Below are 15032 nucleotides of genomic sequence, written 5' to 3'. Positions count from 1 at the left end.
GAGTTGTTTCGATCGTGACACGATGAAATCTCACTTCAACAACATAGAGAACGGCGGAGGCTAAGTGTCAAGATGATTATTCTGTTTGTTGGATTCACTTTAAATGCTGTAAACAAATACGAATTGTCAGTTCTGAGTTTCAGTTTGACAATATCTGAGTGAAGATGGAAGTGTGATAGATGAAATGTGTCAAAGCAAAAACAACAGTTGTCTGCTTAATAAATCATCTCTGCATGTAAGCTTTTCAGAACACATGTTCATCTTATTTATGCACTCTATCCAACTAAGAGTTACGGCGTCAAGAACCAATCCCAGCTCATATTGGTTAAAATGCAGCGTCCACCCAGGCTGTCTTTAGAATCGCACATAATTTCACATCAATGGACAATTTGAATTCATACGACTCAACATCACTTTAGCTTCTGAGAGTAAGTTGGTATCCTAGAGAGGAGCCCAAGCAGACAGAGAAAGAAAAGTCTCACCACATTCAAGCAAGGAAGCATCTTGGTTTTTGGTGCTAAAACCTTCTCCATTCCAAACCAATCAATGGAAAGGTATTTCAAGATCAGATTCTGCATCAAGTACCAGTCACATAATTCTGAGTCGGGTCAAACTCGATCCCTCAAGACGCGTGGCTCAATAGAGCAGTATGGCTCTGGCCATCATGGCTCCCATTTGATCAATGAATAAATAGTTAAATTACTAACATGCTTTGTATTTTTAAAGTTTACTGAATATTTTATACCAAAATAAACTGTTTTGCTCTGCTGAGCATCACATAAATGTGGCACCATTTATAATGAAAATCAACTTTCCAGTGGAATCATCTTGTTATTGAGTGATAATAATGACATGTGCTCCTTTATTCTTCTCTAAAGAATGTCTCGTTCATGAATGTTTTATGAAAACTCCAGTCAAAAGTAAGGCAGTGGAGCACTTCATTTCTGTAACGATATTTCCCAGCAAAAAAAAAAGTATCACGCTTGTCTGCACAGTGGAGTGGTTTCCACTGTCTCCTCTTTGTGATCCATGGTCAAGGCACTCTGAATTCCTCCCATACTGCAAAAACATACATATGAAATTACTTGATGACTTTTTTTGTCCATGTTTTTCATATTTCTCTCTGTTGGCGACCTGTCCGCGGTGTTGCCTGCCTTCACCCGTGGTTACCTGGGACTGGCTCCAGCTTGTTGAGACACTAAACTGGACAAAGGATTACACTAAATGAATGCAAAGCTTGGAGTATTTGTTTGCTTATGGGATATTAGCAACCTTCTCCCCTTTTTCTGATTGCCATGGTTTCCTGGCGAATTCACCACAGTCTTAGGAGCGGCCGTCAATTATCACCATTTTTATTGAGGCCCGCACTGTCAGCCAGCTCATCAGTAGTCCCGTCGCTCGAATAAAACAGGCCATTATCATTCCTTAGCAGTTGGTGTGGCGATGTAACAAACATGTCCATGCATCACCCGTGTCCTTCTCTCACATGCTGCCACTGTTTCAATTACAACGAGATGACTCAATAATTTTCGATTTGAGATGTGTATTCTTCACTCGTAAAAAGTCAGGAAGCCATAGATCAGAACAGCTAAAGCAACATCCATCAAATTTGATGCCTTAAATGCAATATAAGAGCATTTTGAAAGCAATGAAAGCAAAATTGACCCTGCATGGGAGGCATGCCAAGAAAAAGGCTTTGCTCCAAAAAACTGAACATCAGAGCCAAGCAGCAGTTTGTCAGTTATATAAGGCAGGTCTTTCAGATTAATGTGCTTTGAACATTTGGGGGTTGGTAGAAGTGCTCTGTTTGGGAGTTTGTTGCCTCGAGGACAGGACAACTTGTAGTCTTTGATTCAGCTCTGCCATCATATGAACAAGAGCTCTAAGATGAAATCTGTTCCAAAGCTGCAGTTTGCTGAGCTGAAGAATCCCATGAAAATGCTGCGAAGGGGGTTGAAACCATTGAACTACTGTAAGGGCAATGTCGGATAATATCAGAAAGTGGTGGATGGATATGGAAAACACATTCTTTACTTCACTCTGCGGATCACTCGGTTGTTTAAGTGAAATAGAAATGTTATACCATCACAAGATTTAGCTTGACAGTCTTAATATGTCTAAAAACAAGGCAAACCAATTTGTTTTGTTTGTACACGAAAGACTAAAAGTCCTTGAGATGGAAATACCTTCAGGAATACATTTTTGAAAATGCTGCTCCTCTGTCTCCATGTCAACGGAGAAAAACGCAACTTTTCTGAAACGCTGTTACTGCGCATGCACACCAATTGCTACAGCATACTCTTCTGCGAGCCAATGGGCGATAACAACAATGGCCGTTTCCAAAGTAACATGATTCCCAGTTTATTGTTGTATTTTCATACAAGATCAAGCTCTAAGAAAAGTCTATGGAAAACCTTAAATTGAGGATCATATCACCCACTGGTTATAATAGTACTTGTCCTTTACTGCTATTCTTCAGATGAAACCTTGCATTTCCTCCCATCTAGAATAACACTGCTGGAGGATGTCATCAAGTTGTCAACCTACATACATTCGCATTCACTGACCACCCAAAACAAAGGCTCCTGGGTAATGGTTGCTACCTGTCCATTCAGCCTTAATCAAATGCAGACTGCTCGTCTTTCATCTAATCTGGCGCCACATCTGGATGCCATCACTGACACCTCATCCAAAACATCTTGTGGTTTTTTTTTTTTTTGGTTTTTATATCTTCCCCTGTGTCTGTCTTTTTCAGGTTCCCAGCTACTCACTGGCCATTAGAGCTCTGGATAGTGGAATCCCACCCATGTCGTCCACCGTGATGGTCAACATCGACATTTCCGACATCAACGATAACCCACCCACTTTCTCTCCAGCCAATCTGACTACAGTCATTCAGGTACGCTTGAGGATTTTACTCACACAACACAATGTTAAGAATGTCATGTATTTGTTTACCCAATGTGGTTTCTTGTTCAATTAAAGGTCAATTCATCATTTCTTCCTCTTTCTTGTTTATACCTGGTTATTTTTTTTCATGGTTCAATTCTAGTCAATTTTAGTAAATCTTTGGAGGCAGCAATAAACTGTCTACAGGCAATGGATTTCTGAAGTATTTCTGAGTCTCTGCAATGATGCACAACCCTGCCTGCTTCCATTTGGTGTGATCTGAGAGCTCAAAAATTAAGACTATCCAATACTGATGTCTGTGGATGTGTTCAAACTTTTTACAATTCCTTTTGTTTAAGTCTTCGTTTATGTCTTAAAACTCTTTGATAGGCTCTTTTTAGTCCTATTTTTCTTGAACAATTGTGCCAGTCTTTCTAACTGTCTCAACTTTATTTTTTCTTTTTGAACAGGATGCTGTTGCACTTTTAAAATATATTTACAACTTCTAGAATCTTTGCAATACCTTATTTCATGGATTTCCACAATTCTTTTACATTTTGAAGAAAAAAAACAGCAAAAACCTCCTCCTATTTCTAAAATCAAGGTGACCCAACAAAGATTGTGCACAAAAGCCTGAATGGTTGAGGCTAAATCTTGTATTTGCTTCGACATCCTAACCCTAATCCTCTTTCTCTTCTGGCCTCTGTCAGGTCGAGACCTGACTCTATTATGAAGAGAAATTCAACAATTCTCACTCGAGTAGTACCGGGTGACAGTAGAGAGAAGAAACTCTTTTAACAAGAAGAAAGCCCTGATAGTACCAGATGCACGCGTGGTTGTTCATCTGTCTTTTACGATATGAACCCTCTGGGACTTTTTGGTCATCATGCATATGGATGCTAACTGCTCTCGGAGGGCATGCTAAAACATGGCTGCAGGTTTTCAGATGAGCTTGGACGGATCTCCAGAGGGCCATTTACATTGCCTTTAGGTCTGGTCTTCGACTGAACTATTAACGGAGGTAATGACTCATTATCTGGCCTTTCCCACACCAGGAAAACAAGCCGATCGGCACCAGCATCCTGCAGCTGTCAGTCGTCGATCAGGACTCCTCCCACAACGGCCCGCCCTTTGACTTCCGCATTCTGATGGGGAACGAAGGCAGGGAGTTCCTGCTGGAAAAGGACGGGACACTGGTGGCTAATCAGGTTTTTAGAAGAGACCTGGCAACTGAATATGTCATTCAGATTCAGGTACAGTTAAACAATGCTGTTAGAACTTAATCTATAATGTGAGCACAAGTTTAGATCGGTGATCACAGTTAGAAGATGTAATGGCTGGCTTTTTTTTTTTTTGTGAGACCTGCTGCCACAATCTGCAATCTAATGAACCAACCAAGGTGTCCTGTTTTATGTTAAAAACTGTAATTGATTTGCAATTTACATTTACTAAATTGTAAGTCATTTGGAGTAGTCCAATTTTTTTCCTTGAAATAACATTTTTGAAGGTTTGAAACGGTCAATTTGTGCTTTCATTTTACAGTCTCAGCTAGGGCTGAAACGATTTCTCGAGTTATTAGAGTAATTCGATTACTAAAATTCCTCGAGGAAAAATTCTCTGACTCAATGCTTCGTTTAAGCCACTTCCGCTTTTCATGACGTCATGTCCGCGCAACTGGTCCTACAATTTGAAATGTTTTTGACCGATTCATCAATTAATGAACCGGTTAACTAGTTTGTAAAAGTAGCTGAATACTGTACTTCACACTCTGTGAGAGCTGTTATCTGTTATTATTGACATTGTGGACTAAAATACATGTTCCTTTCCATTGACTTATGACCTTTCTTTCTCTTTAGGTGACCGACTCTGGGAAGCCTCGTCTCTCCTCCACCTCCATGCTCACAGTCCGGGTGATTGAGGAGAGCCTGCATCGGCCAGTTGCGCTGCCGTTGGAAGTTCACATCGTTACTATGGAGGACGAGTTTCCGGGCGGTGTGATTGGTCAGCTCCATGCCACCGATGCTGACCCCTACGATGCACTGACCTTTGGGCATGCCCCCCCGGCCCAGCGCAGCCTCTTCAAGATCAGCCCCCGCGATGGAAAAATCATTGCCCTGGGTGGTTTGGATGCAGGCAGGTACTCCCTGAATGCCAGCGTGAGCGATGGCCGCTTCGCCGTGCCCGTGCCTGTGAGCGTGCACGTGGAGCAGGCAACCCCAGAGATGCTGCGAGAGGCGGTGACGGTCCGATTCGAGAGCGTGGCGCCGCAGGACTTCGTGGCATTGCATCTGAAGAGTGTCTTGAAGGTGCTGAGGCAGGCAGCGGCATCACAGCAGCAGGACACCCTGCACCTGCTCAGTCTCCAGCCAGTCGGCGGCACCCAACAACTGGACATGCTGGTCACCGTGGAAACGGCCGGGGGCGGGTATTACAAAGCAGCCTACCTCACCCAGAAACTGAGCGCGTCACGGCGGAAGCTGGAGGAGGTACTCCGGGTGTCGGCCATACTGGATAAGAACTGCTCCGGGCTGGAGTGTCGCGGTGCTCAGTGTGAACAGAGCATCGTCTTGGATTCGCACAACCTGGCTACGTACAGCACGCCGCGGGTCAGCTTTGTGTCCCCACGCTTTCACCGGACATCACGCTGCACATGCAACGGTGAGTCACAGAACTCCAGAGGGTTCACTTTTAGCCTGATCCCAGTTTTTTTTTTTTTTTTTACATGTTTTAGTATTCTGATTGATTACAGTAAGTCAGAAAACAATTTTGATGGATCTACATTATTTCCCGCAATATTTTCCTGCAATACAGTAAAATGTAAAAAAAAAAAAAAAAAAAAACACACAAACACACAGCATGGCTTTGAGGCTCGTTTGATAGCAATGAAGAACCTATCTTTCATGGCAGCATCACCGACATCTCAGCTCAGGTCTTAGTGTTGTCTTGTGTGCACAACTCTGCAGACATTTGTTTAAAAATCAATGTTTTCTTTGAAAATTTAACTTTGGTTTGCCGGGTCAGTTTGGAGCTTCTTGATTGACGGTTTTGGCCCACGATCTTTATGATTGACACCCTCTGCACAATTCATTCGTGCTCTGCAAAATCTAAATATTGCAATTTAAAAACAATCAAAAAATAAAATCACTTCAAACTGTTCCAAATCTAAAATGCAGCTGGTGGGAATTGCAGACCCACATGTGATTGAAATATGAGAAAAATAGAAACTGGACCCACTCACAGCTGATGTAACTTAAAGGCAAGAGAGAAGAGGACATGTGACACCCAGCCATGTCGAAAACTGAGCTCTAACTTCAAACTCAGAATTCGGACTTCAGGAGGATCTCTAACAACTTCTGTTCTGCAGCTCAGAAAACAGCTCAGAGTATTAAACTCTTTTAGTGAGTGGACTGCACTGTTTCTCTGATGGTCTGAAGTTTTACTTTGAAGGTGTACGTTACAGTGGGCACGGCACGTCATAATGTCAAGAGTTGCAAAAGATGACACTTCATTACCGAGCTATACTTTCTGAAACAATCATTCTTTAATCTATTTTGCCGATTCCTTTGAAAAGTGTTTCATTACTTGACTTTGTATGTGTCTATGTTTGAGATCCACAGAATCACAAGACAATCATAGAAGTTTAAGATCATATGCTTTGAATAGGGCACAGACATATTACACCTATAGTGTAATTACATGTCATCACAGTCAGTTTAAATGCTTTAAATGCTGCCAGCTTTTTTGAAGTGCTTTGCATGTGATTGCGAGGTGTGTTTTTAGAATATTCGCTCATGAAAGCAAGGAATTTCCAATAGATGTTGGATCAGAAAGCCTTGCCACCTCCACACCATCCATCCATCCTTATTACAGATCCGAAGCCAATTCCAGCTACAAGTTACATCCCAGAACCGCCAATTAGCTTCGAATGTATGTCTTTTGTCTATCGCAGAAAACCATTCAGCTTTCCCAAACTGTTCCCACAAAGTCAGAGCCAAAGATTTGTCCAAATATGCCCCGATAAGCTGAAGCATTATCAAACTAATAAGCCGACGCCAGCCCCAGAGAGCCCGTGCTTTAACAAACATGGCGGTGCACACAGTGCATTCAGGCAGGTGAAGTTCTCCTGGTGTTCGTCTTGCCCAGATTTGTCAGGAGGATTCATTACTCCCCTCCACAGAGCCCCAGAGTCCGGAGGGGGCTTGTTTTACACCGCTCGATCCCAACGCGCCGCATTGAATCGTGCATGAGGCCGCTCTGCCATGGAAACCTCCAGCCATGAACCTTCCTGTTACAGTTATTGTGCCGATGGCACAGTGTTACCGACTTCTGTGCTCGTCTCGACGCCGCGCTGCTTCGCTCTTTTTCTCTGCGTCGTCTGACTTTGCCGTGGCTCCTCAACACCGCCACTTTACAATAAAACCACTTACAGATGATTGTGTGAATGCACTTTACACGCCGGCTTGTTGCCACAGTAGGATCATATTACAGTGTCATACTCAAGTTCAGCGAGCGCTTTAGAACGACGGATGTTTTTTTCTCAAATGTTTGAACAGACAGCTCAATTTTATACTCCGGCACAGAACAAAATGCTGCAATTCAGCGAATGAAAGGGTGCCGCTCAATGCTTCATCCATACTGTGCATGCAGGCTGTGATTTGTGGCTTTTTCTCTCGATTCTTCTCTTCTCTCTCTCTCTTTTTTTTTTTTTAAGGAATAAGTTCAGTTTAAAACTGAGATAAATGGTAATTATTAAATTTGCTTTCGTGTAACAGGTCAAATAGCTTTATTTAAAGATTTATTTAGTTTTTACAGTAAAAATCTGACTACTTTTCAGGGTTTATGGATCCCAATGACCATACTTTCATCCATCTATCTTCTATATTGCTAAAGGTGGAACTTCTCAAAAATGCTCCGACTCCATCTATGTGTAAATGATGGAAAACGCAACTTTTCTGAAAACGCTGCTACTGCAACACAGCCATAGTAAAGAATAGTTGTTCTACACATGCCCGAGTAGATTGGTAATAACAATGGCTGCCTCTACAGCAGTGCTTCTCAAATGGGGGGGTGCGCCCCCCTGGGGGGGCGTGGTGGGGTGTCAGGGGGGGCGTGAGGCAGTCACGACTTTCAGTATTAGTGTCTTTATTCATGCTTGAACGATAAAAAAAGGGCCTCCAGCTCATTTTATTAATTTATTTTGATAATTAGGCGAGTGTATGCAGAATGCTGGTGCCAGCAAATCATACAGTGGTTTATACAGATAAATAAATAAATATTATCAGGTTCTCAATGGTAGTATAATTCGGGGGGGGGGGCCTGAAAATTTTTTTGTCCTCTAGGGGGGGCATGACAGAAAATAATTGAGAACCACTGCTCTACAGTGTCATGACTCCAGTCTATATTCTCCTGGAACCTGGGAGTTTTATAGTTGAGTCACTCACTTACATCTGTACATACGAATGTCCATGGACTCGTCATTGTTAAAGTTTATAGCGCATTATTCTCTGAAGGCACACATTTGTTGTTCCATTATGACAAACATGCATCTTGTGGCCTGGCATGCTAACTACATGGTTTTCAGCGTTTCTGCTGTAGATCAACTTTACAATGTTGTATTATTTATTTGTGTTAACATTTTTGATTTATTAAAAAAAACAACAAAAAAAAACTTTTAAAATGGTGAGTAGCATACTGATTTATTTCTTTGCAAAGAATAAGGCGCTGCTAGAAAATATGACAGTCTTTCTCAAATGTGACATAAGCACTGAGTTAGTCCCACAGTGGTTTCCGCAGTCTGCTTTCTGCAGTCAAAAGGCTTTTATAATGAATACCATATGCGTACATTAGAAACCTTATATTTGGTTCTCTTAAACTAGCCTGCCCTGTTTTTGTTCCTCATTTTTATGAAGTTTGTGTGCACTGATTTCAAGATTTACTGCAAATTATAAATATAGATATATTTTAGTACCAGATGTGTTTTCTATATTATGTTCAAGTCTTTGCTTTCTCTCTTTCTTTCTCCCTTTCTTTCTTTCTTTCTATTTTGAGACCCTCTTGCTGTCAGTTCATGTTCCTCCTGACAGGACATTTCCTTTTGTGTCCCCCGTACGTACAGATGCCAGCTGTGCCGTCCTGTCAGAGCAGTGTGAGGACCAGCCGTGTCCGGCAGACATGCAGTGTGTGTCCGTGGAGGCCTCTAGGGGGCGCTACGCCTGTCAGTGTCCGCCAGGCAAGCTGGGAGAGTGTGCAGGTCAGTGTGTGCCGGTGAAAATAAGTCCGGAGTTTCTCCGCAGACGGGACAGCGTTTGTGTAAACGGGCTGTCATTGCGGGCGCAGGTCACTCGTCTCTGAGCTTCTCGGGGAACAGCTACATCAAGTACAGGCTGTCGGAGCAGCTGCAGAGCGGACTGAAGCTCAGTCTGAGGATCAGGACACTGCAGAGCCGAGGAATCATCATGTACACACACACCGAGCCCTGCACAATGCTCAAGGTACACACACACACACACACACACACACTTCTATTTTTAAGACATCTCATTATATTTAGACCTCAGGTTTCAAAGACTGAAGTGACCCTTTGTAATTTTAGATTAAGTCTTGACCTTCCAATTTATGAATCCACAGTAGTGGGAGGCGTTTAGTGTCAGCAGGGAGGACGGGTCTCTGCACTGTGATGCGTAAACACATTTCATGGTTAACACAATTACACACACACACTCACAGGTGCTGGTGGAGACATTCATGAGGGGTAATTAGATCAGCGCTTGATCACAAAGGACATCAGAGAGCTTCTATGCTTTCTGAAGCAAAATCCTTGAATGAACAAACAGAGAAATTAAGGATAAAACTTAAAGAGTAGCAATTATTTTTTTTTCTTTTTACTTACTTCACCTTAAAAGTTAAGATTATTGTCATTGTCGTGTTGTTAAAATATAAATATGTGAATGTACTTGGTGTTTGGAGATGGTATTCCAGAATATTGCTTCTTCATCAAAGAGAGATCCAAATGTCCTGAGCGCCCCCCAGTGGTAAATCCTGACGCATCCATCCTCTTTGAATGGAATGAAAAAAATATCATTGGATGTGGTTACAGTCATTTTGGACTTTTCATGTCACACAGATAATTTACATGTTTCCAATTTAATGATGAGTTTAGCTTTTTTTTTTTTTTTTTTTGGACTCTACTGATGACAGCACCCAGGCGTCTCTCATGATTGGCTCATGTGAATGTATGGGTGCCACCAATAAGTTACCCATACATTGAGGCAGTGATGGGATATTTTAGTTTCAGTGTCATACAACACAACTTTAAAAAAAATATATATATATATTTATATATATATATATATATATATAGAGAGAGAGATTTTCTTTTAATTGAGTCGATGCTTCACAATGATTATGAAACACGGAGATGCTGCACTGCTGCAAATAAAAACTTCAAATTAGGAAATTCAGCTATAAAAAAAAAAAGCTAATTGTCAGTTTGTTTGGTGAAACCAGCAATTAAGCAATCCAGTCATTCAGACATTTCGAGACAAGACACATAATTTTTGTTTGTTTGTGTTGAATACCAAATATATATTCACCATGCAATACTGAAGCTGTCGTGTGTGTGTGTGTGTGTGTGTGTGTGTGTGTGTGTGTGTGTGTGTGTGTGTGTGTGTGTGTGTGTGTGTGTGTGTGTGTGTGTGTGTGTGTGTGTGTGTGTGTGTGTGTGTGTGTGTGTGTGTGTGTGTGTGTGTGTGTGGCGGTCAGCTGGAGGAGGGGAAGCTGTGGTTCCAGCTGGCCTGTGGGCTCGGTGACGGAGGCGGCGACGGACCCGACATGTTGGGCATCTCCGGGCGTCGCATCAACGATGGAAGCTGGCACACGGTGGCACTGGAGCTCAACCGCAACTTCAGCAGCCTGGCACTGGACGACAGCTACGTGGAGCGGCGGCGCGGGCCATCCCTGATGCAACCGCTCGCTCCAGACAGGACCATCTACTTTGGAGCACTGGTCAGTCTACTAGATGGACTACAAATTATACTTATATTTCCAGTGGATAATCAAGAGTCAGTGGTTTGAATTCTCTGTTTGATTAATCTTGATATATTGTAACACAAAGCAATGCATTTTTTTTAATCAAATTGCTGGGAACTCATACAAAACACACTAAATATATCAGAAAGTAGGATCTGTCTTCTTAATTGAGTCAATGTTCAAACAAAGACCCAAATAACTAACATCTAACTCTTTTTACCAATTAAAAAAATAAGCACTATCCTAATTTTGCCATGCAGCGACAGTGTTTTATTATTCCTTCAGATATTTCCTCAAGTGAAGGAGTCAGTGAGACTGAAAAGTCACTTTTGGTGAGACGAATGGTGTGTTTAAGTCATAGTTAAAGTTCAAGTTGGGAAAATACAAGCCGACCAAAACAACTGCAGTATTAACTGTGGGGGGGGGGAAGTGACAAAAAAACTGACATACTGACAAAAAAATTAATATAGTGCACAATCAGTATCAGTGCACGTTCAAGGTTTTCCTTTAAATCAATTATGATTGGTGTTCAACACATTCAAGTTCAGGGGCCACATTCACATAAATTTCATCTTGAATGGGCCACCCTAGTCACATAGTGCCATAATAACATTTAAAGTACAACTTTTTATATGTTGTATGTATCCATGATGAAAATATGTTTTTTGTTTCTTGCAAAACCAAATAATTACTACAGAAAATGACTTCAATTTCAACATGAAGCCAGTTTTAATTAAACCCTCTGGATGCAAAATACAATGTAAAAAAAAATAAAAACTTGTTGCATTATGAAGGTTTTTACATCCTGACCTTGATCGTATGGCTCTGAGCAGCAAGGTCGCTCGCTTTCATGGCAGTATCACCAATATTTCAGCTCAGGTTTTGCATTGTGTCCACTATTCTTGAGCTGTGTGTGTGAGTGTTTTTTTTTTTAATCAATGTTTTCTCTGAGATTTCTATGATTTCCTCTGTGGTTTGGCCGGTCCAGTTTTGGCCTTATTTTTGACAACCTGCTTTAAAACTGTTATCGGAAAATGTGTAGAAGAGCATTTAAGACGGTTCAAATCCTCACACACGACCTGCCAATGTTGCCCCCTGTCAGGTGCAGCCTCCCAACTCCCGCAGCCTCATGGACTCCCAGAAGGACCCGCGGGTGCTCGGGGGCTTCCAGGGCTGCCTGGACTCAGTCACGCTGAACAACAACGAGCTGCCGCTGCAGAACAAGCGCTCGCGGTACGCTGAGGTGGTGGGACTGACTGAGCTGAAACTCGGCTGCATCCTCTACCCTGACGCCTGCCTGCAGCAGCCCTGCCGCAACGGGGCCACCTGTACCAGCCTGCCCTCCGGTGGTGAGTACAGAGACATGCAACCACTGCAAAACAAAGTCTGTTATGACATCTCTCCATGTTTGCTTTGATCCAAATTAATGTAATGTCATAAAGGCTAAAGCAGGTCCAAACTGGCTATGGGTAACGGCAGGGAGTGTCACACAATCACATTCTCAACTCTGGATAATTTTATAATCAATAATTTGTGTTAAACACATATTTGAGGTGTGATTTGGAGCTTTCCTGCCTTGAGGTGGCAGTGTGGCTTAAAGTATCATACAAAACATACCTGTTGAAGTTGGTCAACAGATGAGATTTTAATTATTCCTTTAATCATTTTGATAAAGTTATATTAAGTCATAATATCAGACTACATCCAACTACTTGGATTATTTGAGTGTCACTTATCAGTTTCAAATACAGGATGTTAGTCGTTTCAACGATATTACCAGAAATGTCTCAATAAATGATAAATACAATGAAGCTGATAAAGATGCAATTGACATTTTTTTTTTTTTTTTTACTTCACCAACTGCATTGGTTAATGTAAATGATTCTTTATATCCTGCTGCATCGACCCTGTTAACAAAACAATGGTCAGCTTTAGATTTCAGTCTTGACTTTTGATCCAACGCTGCCACGACACAAATCAATGTTTCTTTAAAGATGTTCAGTCAAATAATTAAAAAATCTATACTAAAAATATATTACCAAGTCAAGATTGGCATTATCAGATGTCATCTATTAAAACCTCCAGTTCTCTGTGCTGAATTACTGTAACATGAGCTTCAACATTTAGCTTTTTAGGCAGCAATTTACTCGTGATGGCCAAGTGAAGCTTCAATGAAGATTCTTGAACCACTTTCTATATTTTATGACTCCACCAGATGGCACTCTTGGTTTGCAGATCGAGTCTGAAAGACTGGCAATTGAAGAGTGTTTTCAAACATTTGTTGAACAGATGGTTCCATCTCGTGGCTTCAGAAAATAATAACAGTTTTGACTGCTTTCATTTACTAGTGTTGCAGATTGACCCACTACACTCTCTTGTGGTACAGCATATTACAGGAACCAATAAGAAAGATAGATCTGGTTTGCACATATTAACATGATAATGTCATATATTTTCTTCATTTTACAAAAAAAACCCAAATTCAGATGGGTTTATAGAAGACAGGTTACACTTTAATCTCTTCCAAATCATAAACCTCTGATTCTGATGGGTTTCAAACTGTGATAATAATAGGAGTGCATGTATTTTATTGTGATTTCATTGCGTGACTCAACGGTTTTAACGCCCCTGTAATCCAAGAACTTCTTCTCTTTATGCGCATAACTTTGTCAAACCTTGGATTTACCCAGAATATTTTGCCACATGTGGCTCGAGGATACAATATGTCAAACACATTCAAGGTCGAGCTAATTGGGCCGAAAACTTCAGACGAATTTCGAGCCGCTCTGAAGCTCCAACTCATCTATCACTAACAATCAGGACCGAGTCCTCGGCTGCTGAGAGGCAGAGCTGCGATTTCCCGTGCAGTGTAAAGTAAACCCTATCGGCTTGCAGTGTCAGCGCTGGGAAGTCCTTGGCAGAGTGGAGTGTTTGCTGTACAGCCACCGTAACGGCAGGCCTAGCCGCACGCCGCTGTTAGGCTTCCCACATGCCACATGTTTCCTCATTCACTGTGTAATGAACAAAAAGCACCCTGGGAATAGTCGCAGCACACTGTTGTCATTTACACAGCGGCGAGGAAAGGTTAACGCTTGTCTCTGATGTATTGTGCACACACACAATAAAAATGCTAATTCAACAGGATTTTCTTTCACGTCACAGGTTTGTCATTTTTAGCTGGTCTGCACGCAAATTTATTCATTTTTTTTCTTTTTTCTTCCAGATGTCTTTATTTCCAGGGCACTGCGTGTGTGTTTTGGCAGTGCAACTGTAAATACTAGACTCATTACTCTGCATTTCTAATGAGCGCCCCCCCCTGTCTCTATCTGCTCGTGTGTCTGTCAGGCTTCTCCTGTAGTTGCAACCCGCAGTACACCGGAGCGCGCTGTGAGATGGAGATAACGGCGTGCGTTCCCAACCCGTGTCAGAACAGCGGCGTGTGCAAGCCCATCGGCAACGCCTTCCTCTGCAGCTGCAGGAGAGGCTTCAGGGGTCTGACGTGAGTTCCAGTTCGAACACCATCTGTCATCCCTGCCTGCCTTTGACTACCACAGTCAGCTCTGCTTTTGTCTGGACAGGTTGAAGGCCTTTGTCTGCGAGGTTTTTCTCATCCTGATGTGGCTTGTTTGTCTTTTCAAAGTATCTCAGGGAGTGTAATTCAACCAATGTTTTCAGTTTTAATTTGCTTATTAGACTAAGAATTAATATCTAAAGCATTTAATAAGCACTCATATCTGTACTTATCTGGCAAGTAGCTAGCAGATTTTACTTGCACTCATCCTTTTAAAAGAGGTCCATAGTTTTGAGGACTATTTTCAATCAGATTTAAAACCTGACACAGCTCTCCTCTTGCAGATATTTCAGGATATATAATGGCTGACTTATTAGGAACTGAAATGAAGAATTGCAGGATTGCATGCATACTGATATAAACTAACGGTTAATTAGCTTCTTTTTTTTCCATGTGTTACTGATTGCTTCTCCCGTGGACATTCTGGATGAAGAGCTGAGTGCCTGCAAGCACAAATGAAAAAACGAGAGAGTTACATTGAGAAATCCTAATTTGGCTGAAAAAAGACAGCATGGGAAAAGATCTGTCACACATTTCACTGTGA

General features: G+C 41.8%; 1 protein-coding gene across 1 annotated transcript in view; it reads left to right on the top strand.

Moving 5' to 3' along the window:
- Positions 1-15032, top strand: part of fat3a (FAT atypical cadherin 3a) — a gene marked incomplete at its 5' end in the record, with an annotated part of 125837 nt that overhangs the window by 97450 nt on the left and 13355 nt on the right. The window contains 8 exons of the mRNA XM_080509494.1: positions 2756-2899; positions 3945-4142; positions 4746-5547; positions 9005-9139; positions 9226-9380; positions 10651-10893; positions 12020-12266; positions 14263-14416. Coding sequence (XP_080365620.1) covers positions 2756-2899; positions 3945-4142; positions 4746-5547; positions 9005-9139; positions 9226-9380; positions 10651-10893; positions 12020-12266; positions 14263-14416 — 2078 coding nt within the window. The remainder of the gene's footprint in view (positions 1-2755; positions 2900-3944; positions 4143-4745; positions 5548-9004; positions 9140-9225; positions 9381-10650; positions 10894-12019; positions 12267-14262; positions 14417-15032) is intronic.

This window comes from Blennius ocellaris, assembly GCF_963422515.1.
Source record: "Blennius ocellaris genome assembly, chromosome: 2".
In the NCBI taxonomy this organism is placed as follows: domain Eukaryota; kingdom Metazoa; phylum Chordata; class Actinopteri; order Blenniiformes; family Blenniidae; genus Blennius; species Blennius ocellaris.
Note: the sequence above shows the minus strand (reverse complement) of the source record. Positions and strands in the feature narration are given on the sequence as shown.